Source organism: Cebus imitator, unplaced genomic scaffold (genome assembly GCF_001604975.1).
Source record: "Cebus imitator isolate Cc_AM_T3 unplaced genomic scaffold, Cebus_imitator-1.0 Scaffold553, whole genome shotgun sequence".
NCBI classification, from domain to species: domain Eukaryota; kingdom Metazoa; phylum Chordata; class Mammalia; order Primates; family Cebidae; genus Cebus; species Cebus imitator.
In genome coordinates, this window is record NW_016107868.1 from 264,190 (window position 1) to 273,492 (window position 9,303).

The following is a 9,303-nucleotide window of genomic DNA, read 5'->3' on the forward strand; positions in this document are numbered from 1 at the left end:
TGATCCACCTGCCTTGGCCTCCCAAAGTGCTGGGACTACAGACGTGAGCCACCGTGCCCAGCCCTGTCTATGTTTTTACAGGAATTATAGTAGGCAGAAACACTTTTAATAGGGCTTATAACTTGTTAATCAAATCAGCCAGATGATAGTAAATATATTTTCTTCAAAGGGAGTCCAGAAAATCACTTAATTAGTTAATGACTCTGCAGTGCTGGGTGCAGTGGCTCATGCGTGTAATCCCAGCACTTTGGGAGGCCAGGGCAGGCAGATTGCCTGAGCTCAGAAGTTTGGCTACCAGCCTGGGCAACACGGTGAGACCCCGTCTCTACTAAAATACAAATAATTAGCCTGGCATGGCGGTGTCCCAGCTGCTCGGGAGGCTGAGACAGGAGAATTGCTTGAACTCAGGAGGTGGAGGTTGCAGTGAGCCAAGATTGTGGCACTGCATTCCAGCGTGGGTGACAGAGTGAGACTCCATCTCAAAAAAAAAAAAGAAAAAATGATTTGGGGAATGGGAGTAATGTGTCTGAATGACTCAACTTTTTCCTTCCAATGGACTATAATGGAACATGGTTTTGCTATCACTTCTAATAATTCTGTTTGAGAAATCTTAACTGTGTAAGCAGGCACTTAATAATTTTTGAAGTAGTCTTATCTGAATTTTGCAGCCCAGTCATTAAGCAGTAATTATTAGATATTTACTGTTGTGAATGTGAGAATACTTTGTGAGAATTATTACTTTGCAATATTTTCATAAGCATTACCCTTATATGACAAATGAACATATTAAATTGCCTGAGGGTGAGCAATTGAAAGTAAGGACAGAGACAACATTAGAATATGCTGTTTTAAGTGTGTGCCTTCAAGAAAAGTTTGGGTGTATCTTAACTATATTTGGACAAGCAGAATGACTTTCCATTTCTGTTTCTTTATTAAATAGTGATTTTGTAAGAGAAATATAAAGAAAAGTGTTATATTTTGCCACTATTCAAGGTTTTGTTACTATTCATGAGCCTGATTATTCCCTTTTTGTACAGGAAGATTTTCAGTCAATGACTTACGGATTTAAAATGGCTAACAGTGTGACAGATCTTCGAGTTACAGGTAAAATTATTTTTAAAGATAATTCGCAAGTTTTACATTTTCATTTGTTTCCTTTTAAAACTTATTGTTTCTTTTTCTAGGCATGCTAAAAGATGTGGAGGATGACATGCAAAGAAGAGTAAAGGTATATATGTTTTCTCTTTGGTGTAGAAACAGTACACCTCTAAATGTCAGGTTAACTTTACCTCATTACTAGTGTGTAGAACCACCTTTCTCCTATATGTGCTTTGCATGTTTCTGGTAATGAATTTGAACACTGCTAGAGGAGTTTCTGATAAATTAATGTCATTTTCAAGTACAGTCATCCCTCAGTATTTTCAGGGTATTGTTTCCAGGACCCCTGTGGATACCAAAATTCAAGGATGCTCAAGTCTCTTATATAAAATGGGCGATATTTGCATATTACCTGTTCACGTCTTCCTCTATACTTAAGTCATCACTAGATTACGTATAATATCTAATATGTTGTAAATGTTCTGTAAATAGTTACACTTTTAAAATTTATATATTTTAATGTTATTTAAAAATTTTTTTTTCTGAATACTTCCAATCAGCGGTTGTTTAAATCCACCCTGTGGATACAGAGAGATGAGTATATTAAAATTTACCCCACTCAGTTCTTTCAACTTTTTGCCAATGTTTTAGATTTTTACTATGCTATTTTAAGAATGGTATTTTTCTCCCACTACTGTTTTGAGTTCCTCAAAGGTAAGGACTGTCTTCTTCACCTTTGTGTCTTTAATAGCTGGTACAGTGTCTGGAACACAGTAGGTGAGCTCAGTAAATGGTGATATCCCACATTTGGTGAAAACCTTCTAGATGACCTTGATGATTTGCTGCTTTTCATAGATATTAAAAAGTGGAAAAAGTTATATTTCTACTTTTTTTTTTTTTTTGATACAGAGTCTTGATCAGGCTGGAGTGCAGTGGCGCGATCTCGGCTCACTGCAGCCTCTGCCTCCCGGGTTCAAGCAATTCTCCTGCCTCAGCCTCCCGAGTAGCTGGGACTACAGGCACACACCACCACGTCCAGCTAATTTTTGTATTTTTAGTAGAGACAGGGTTTCACCATGTTGGCCAGGATGAACACTAGTATAACAGTATGTTTGTCAAACTTCATATTCTCTTTTTTTGATTTTTACAATTCAGTGAATTGGAAAATTAGACACCCAGAGTGCCCCACTTTTAGACGAGGAAAATACAGATCAGAGGAGTTAAGTAACCTGTGTCTTAGCTTTACTAAAGGGCATGTAAATGGCAGCTTTAGGGCTAGAACCCACAACTTCTAGCAGATCTTTCTGTGGTATTTGGTCAAATGAAATTGTCCACAGTAACTTTTGTATTAAGATAGTTTGTATTTTAGTGTAAAACAGATTGGTATTAACCATTGAACTTTATTTTTTCATTATGTGATTTTTGTAAAGGTTACAGTTTTTTTCCTAACAGGGTTAGTTTTGACAGCATCAGGAATTTCAGTTAATAAAGGAAAATGTACTATGTGCTATATTATTCTGCTTATGTTATTTCATTGTGTTGCTTTTGCTGTTTCAATACTTAATTCTTTTGCATGATCTTTATAATTTATGTTAAAATGACCTTTCTGTATATAGGATTAATAGGAGGACATAAATACTAGACACAACGTTTTTTCTCCAGCTGTTTTTCCCAAAAATAGATTCTCATGTATACTCAAAAAAATTAGTTTTACCTTATATATTTATAATGTAATATTTTTTCAGGTTTGTGTTTAATTCACCTTTTTTAAAATTTTAGAGTACTCGAAGTCGACAAGGAGAAGAAAGAGATCCAGAAGTTGAACTAGAAGTAATTGAACTTATTTTCTGGTAGATAATATCAGAGAAGTCTACCTGTTAATGTTGTAGTTTTATGAACTGCGTTATAATTTATGGAAGCCCTTTTTAAGGTATTTCTTTAAAAATTGGACATTGCAAGGGATTTTATTTCCCTTGTATTTATTTTAATAGAATGATAATACAGCTCTTTCAAATACATGATTTCAGAACTCTTCAGTATCCCTGTGAGGTAGGAAGAAAAATACGATCTTTCACAGATGATGCATCACAGCTCCACAGTATCAAAAGCTGCTGAACCTTTGTCAAGCTGCTAAATTTTCTGACTCTGCTTAAAGCACATTTTAATCAGTCCTTTTTAAAATGCAGACAAAATCAGTTTTTTTGAGATAATGGTGTAACTTTTGACTTAGGAAAAGATCAGTCCTGTTGATATAGAAACTTTACATTCCTATTTCAAAAGAATAGGCTTTGTTTTCTGCAGCTCATTATTCAGGCATTTAAAAGCCTATAAGTGCAGGTGTCTGTAATGTAGTAAATTATTAACATTGAGATTTAGGAGTTAATATATTTAAAATGAAATTCCTTTCATGGGCTTTGCATCTTTTAACTTCTAGTCCTTTCTTGTTTTTTTAGCACCAACAATGTTTAGCAGTATTCAGCAGAGTGAAATTTACTCGTGTGTTACTGACAGTGCTTATAGCCTTTACTAAGAAAGAGGTAAGGACAGTTAACATATCTATCTGTTTTAGTGATTTTGGATGTCATGCCTGAGTGAAACAGTTCTGAAATTTTTCCCTTGAAGTGCTCCTGATCTCAGATATACAGAACTCAGCATTTGGTATATTTAAATCTGAGTAACCCTCATGACTTTCTCAAGAAGTCACATGAATTTTATATTCTATTAATTATTTGTAAATAATACATTGGAAGCTGAAATTGCTTGTAGGTTGTCATATTTTGTGAATTGAAAAGGAGGAAGTAAAAATTTTATGTAGGCCTGTTCTTACCTTCAGTTACATAATTAACTCTTGGATTTGTATAGAATCAAAAGTGAGCCCTAGATAGTGATTTTTTCTTTTTTGTATTTTTGCACGAATTCAAGTCAATTACATATTAATTTGTGAATAGTTTATAAATGTGAGTAGGAATCCAATTTTTACCAGTAACTTCTGTAATTCTATTTTTCCCCATTTTTTTCCCCCACCTTGATGAATGACATAGTAGCATTGTTGAAAAAATTTTCATTTTCTAGTTGATTGCATCTTTGGTTTTTATTGTTAAAAAAATTATTAAAGTAAACCAGAAATATTTTCTATTGTTACTTTATTTTATTTGAGACAGAGGATGTCGCACAGGATGGAGTGCAGTGGTGCGATCTCAGCTCACTGCAATCTCTGCCTCCTGGGTTCAAACAATTCTCCTGTCTCAGCCTCCTGAGTAGCTGGGTCTACAGGCGTGTGACACCACGCCCAGCTAATTTTTTATATTTTAGTAGGGACGGGGTTTCACCATGTTGGCCAGGATGGTCTTGATCTGCTGACCTCATAATCTGCCCACCTCAGCCTCCCAAAGTGCCGTGATTACAGGCATGAGCCACTGTGCCTGGCTGATATTTTCTGTTATTTTAAAATGAATCCTACATGTTATAGATGTGAGTTAAAAAACATTTTCTATCCTAACAGGATCTGGACATCCTGTATTAAGTGCATAGTTTATGAAAACCAATGTCATTACAGCAAGCATTTAATTTCATTATTGTTTATAGGATTTTCCTATTTAATGTATATCTTTCAGTGAAAGAATATGTAAGAATGTTTTTGGTGATTTATTTGCTAGACCAGTGCTGTTGCAGAAGCTCAAAAATTGATGGTTCAAGCAGCAGATCTTCTTTCTGCCATTCATAATTCATTGCATCATGGCATCCAGGCCCAGAATGATACTACAAAAGGAGGTAATTGTTCAATTTTCTACTACTTTCTTTTCTTTTTTTCCATCCAAAATATATAGTACTTAGCTTATACTAAAATTTCTTTCAAGTCAGTCTTGTACCTTGGAATGTTTTACTCCACAGACAGTGTTTAGGTTCTCCTCTCTATATATTAGACTAAAAAACAATACTGTAGAACTTGGCCATTTCCTGTGTATGACTGTTTAGACTCGGAATATGTATCCTCTCTTACGTCCATGCTGAGATGTTATAGCCTGGGAGCTTCTTCTTGCTGCCCAGAAAAGCCAGTGCAATGAGAACAGCAGAGAAAGAGTTTAATTATCATGGGGTCAGCCAAGCGGAAGGATGAGAGCTGTTTCACAAATCTTCCTCCCTGAGAATTCGGGCACTAGAGTTGTTGAAGAATAGGTTTGGTGGGCAGGGGACGAGCAAGGAGAGGAGGTTAGTTTCAGGAAGGGACAGTTATCTTTATTTTAAATTGTAAACTAAATTTCTCCCATAGTTGCTTAGTCTATACCAGGAATGAGCAAAGACAGTTAGCTTGTGAGTTTAAAAGCAAGAAAGGTTTCTCTTATAATTTTTGCAAAGACCATTTCAATGTTAACAATGAATCACATTTTTGATCACCTCTTGTCTTTACTCTTTTGTCTGAGAGATCATCACCTCCATTATACAGTCTACTCAACAACAGTCAGGCCTAGATAATATCTCTGTTTTGGAGAAACTTTCAATCTGTGTTTTTCCTCTGCTCTCATACCACAACAGTCATCACTACAGAGGACTTGTGTGATCAAAATGTTTCACACACACCAGCTGGGTGCCTTCTAATTAACCTCCCGTTGAAGGAGTGTTTGTGGTGGTTTGTGTGGAAAATACAAACTCCAACCTCCACGCTCTACCTGGAGGTAATGCCAGGTCCCACAGGTTAAGGACTCAGTCCCCAAGACAGCTCTTCCTTCCCAAACACCAGTTGCCAAGTCTGAGTTTCCAGAACTTCTGACCCACTGGCTTTAAGTTGGGATTCCCAGGACGCCATCTTTGGTTTCAGCTAATTTGCTTTAGTGACTCACAGAACTCTGGGAAACACTTATTGTGTTTACTGGTTTATTGTGGAGGCTATTATGAAGGATGCAGAAGAGATGCATAGGGTAAGGTATGGGTAAGGGTCCCGGAGCTTCAATGCCCTGCCTGGGTATACTGTCTTCTAGGAACTTCCACATTTTCAGATACCTGGAAGTTCTCTGAACTGTGACCTCTTAGTTTTTATGGAGGCTTCTTTACATAGCATGATCGATTAAACCTTTGGCCATTGGTGATCAACTTGACCTTCAGCTTCTCTCTCATCCCTGGAAGATGTGGGGTGGGGCTGAAAGTCCCAACCCTCTAATCGTGCCTCTGTCTTTCTAATGATCCACCCGCACCCTGACGCTGTCAGTCATTAACATACCAAAAGACAGCACTTGGAGAATCTAAGGATTTTAGGAGTTATATTAGGAAACAAGAGGGAAGACCAAATATATATTTCCATACCCTCTGTGTTCTCACTGCATTCACACAGGCCTTTGTTAGATTTTTTTTTAGTACATTGTATTTTAGTTTTTTACCCATTTGTCTTGTTTGAGATTTTGAGCACTTTTAGGCCAGACACTCCCTTCTTGTGTATCACCCCGCTTGGCATGTTGTTGGCACTCAGATTTTATTTATGAACTATGCCTTAAAATAAAAAAAATAGCGTACCTCTGTTATAAAGTTTACAGTGGGTTAACATTTTAGATAATGTGAGGCAATTTTGATTGTTCTTAAAACTCATTAAAATGAGATTATATCCTTTTTTCCACCTCAATTACTTGGCCATTCCAGTAGAGATGAAGAGAAATTTATATGTTTCGAATTATTGTTACCTGGTTGTCGTCTCGTGACCAGAAAGGCAAGTTTTTACTGATTCACACCTCTTTCCTTTTCCATATCTACCCTCCATTTAGAGACTGGCATTGTGTTCCCCTTCCCGTAAATTTTTTTTTCCTTACTAAAATGTTAGGTAACAGAGCAACCCAAAAGTTCATTTGGGTTAGGAAATCAGTATTGTCATAATTTTTATGTTTCTACTAGTTGTGCTGAATTTGTGTTTGTTTGGTTATAGGATGAGTGACTAGGTAGCATTCTGTACCATAGGACATAACAAGGTGGTTATGCATAGAAACTTAGTAGTACATGTTTACAGAGAGGGATAAAATGTCCACAACTCTTAAATGCTTTGAAATCTACAACAATAATACTTTTATGAAAACCACTATATAATAAATGACTTCAAAGTAATTTGTTTGTTGGTTTGTTTATCAACAAGATGATGTGAAGCAAGAATCCTTCAGATGATTGGAATCTGGATGTTTCTTTTTGCTGTGTCTGTCTACTCCTGGGCTATTCTGCTGTATATCTGTAATCAAGCAAACTCTGAGATAATAATTGCCATGGGATTGTTAGTAGCTACAGCTTGGACTTTCCTATATTTCAGACCAGTGCTAAAAATAGCTTGCACATGTAATCTTCTCTATTACTCTGATTTTATAGTCTGCTCAGACAGACTTCAGGAAAGTTGTTTACGTAAAATTGGCTTGAATAAACCTTTAAAAAATGTAATCTGACGACTAAGCAGGTAAAATTTTAAATTTAAGTCATACTCATCCTGTGCTTATGTGTATAATACCTTTTAGCTGGCTTAATTTAAGTTTGTAATTATCCCTTAATCGTAAGCCATGCAATTCTATAATAAAAAAGTTAATGGTTTCCTAATGTCTATTCTAATAGAAGAATGATGAGAAAATAGTAATATAGATTAGTTTTGATCTCTACTCATTTTGCCTTCTGGTCATATTACAACTAGCTGGTGACAAAATGGCTGTGTAAATCTTGAAATCACTGAGCATTCATTTTATCTATTCATTGAAAGGCATATATTCAGTATGAATTGTAAACTGGCATTAAGGAAGAAAGTAGAAATAATCAGACTTGATCTGAGAATTACTTGCTGGTACAATTACTCAATGCATGGTAATATTTTTATGAAGATGCAGAATGCAAAAGTGGTTTTGGAGGTGGATAAGGAGAGCACCTTACTGAGAATGGGATTTTTTGAGGCGGTTACATAGAGCACTCTACTATTAAAATAAATATTTGGCTCTGGAAAATGGATAGAAAAACAGATTTTGGAGTCATTTTCAGTGCTTATGAGGGAGTAGATGTGTTTACATGGGGCTTGCTGGGTTCAAAGATGTGACCTTGGGTTACATCGTTGTTGAAGGAAGAAAGGAGCAAAAAAATCCAGTGAAGCAGATGTTATTCTTTGTTTTTGCTTATGCTGTCTTGAATTTTACAGTTCTTTTTTATATATTTGTGGAATTTTAGCTCATCCTTTAAAGTGATGTTCACATCACCTCCTCCAGTGAGACTTTCCTAGTGCTATTTGTCAAAATATTTTTTTCTCTCTATGTTCGCTCATAGTTATCTGCGAATTGGGTCTAGTTTACCCTTTAGATTATAAGCATCTTTAACAGTTGCCAATGGAAATAACATATTTAAATTTATGTTGCCTGAAATTAGTAGATACTCTTGGGGAGTGTATTTTCAAATCTAGTACACAGTTTCAAGAGGACTTGTCATCTTTTAAAAATAAATTAAAAGATACCTGATTAAACTTGGTGGATTGAAAACATGTATTTGCTTTCTGAAATCACAAGCAATTAAGAAGTAATTTTTTCTTTCAAGGCATAACTGATAAAGATGAAAAAGACAGGGAAAGGAGGAAATAGCAGTAAAATTATTTTAGAAGCTGGCAAACAGAAGGACCCTAACTTAGCTGTCTCCAAATAATTGTATTCGTAGCACTGATAGAGGAAGTCAAAGGCAACCCAGTTCATACTGTGGATCCCCTGAAGGCCGATTAGTTTGCCAGATACTTCTGGAAATGGGTATGAGAATTTAGCTGAGAACATGAGAACTGGTTGATAATCTGTTTAGAAGCAGAAGTTTCTTCCTCCTTTTTGCTGAGTGACATTCCTGAACCTCACAGTACTAAAAGTTACTCTCTGGAGGAAGGGGACAGAGGGTTTCTGTACTTGAGGAAATAAGAGGCCGAATTTCATGAAGGGTACACATTATGAAAGAGTTAAGTGAAAGTTAAGTAGTTATTATTGTGACCTACTTTCTTTCCTCCTCTGCTCCTCTCCTCTTTCTTTTAGAACAGGGTAGCCAGTCACATGTTCTGCACTTAAAAGTTTAGAAGATTCTTCTTAGGGAAATCTGACAAACCCAAGAGGTGGGGAAAAACAACAGCAAAATCTAAATATGTTAATATCAGCAATTCTGCTGATAAAATGGCTTGGTTGAAAGCTCAATCTGTGTTCACAGTGCTTTTTTTTTTTTTTTGCTTTTTTTTTTTTT

General features: G+C 36.0%; 1 protein-coding gene across 1 annotated transcript in view; it reads left to right on the forward strand.

Moving 5' to 3' along the window:
- The window catches only part of NAA35 (N-alpha-acetyltransferase 35, NatC auxiliary subunit), an 81,992-nt gene that overhangs the window by 30,440 nt on the left and 42,249 nt on the right, over nt 1–9,303 (forward strand). Inside the window, exons 7-11 of the mRNA XM_017515609.2 lie at nt 1,038–1,104; nt 1,185–1,228; nt 2,878–2,928; nt 3,552–3,635; nt 4,755–4,869. Of these exons, the coding sequence (XP_017371098.1) occupies nt 1,038–1,104; nt 1,185–1,228; nt 2,878–2,928; nt 3,552–3,635; nt 4,755–4,869 (361 nt within the window). The remainder of the gene's footprint in view (nt 1–1,037; nt 1,105–1,184; nt 1,229–2,877; nt 2,929–3,551; nt 3,636–4,754; nt 4,870–9,303) is intronic.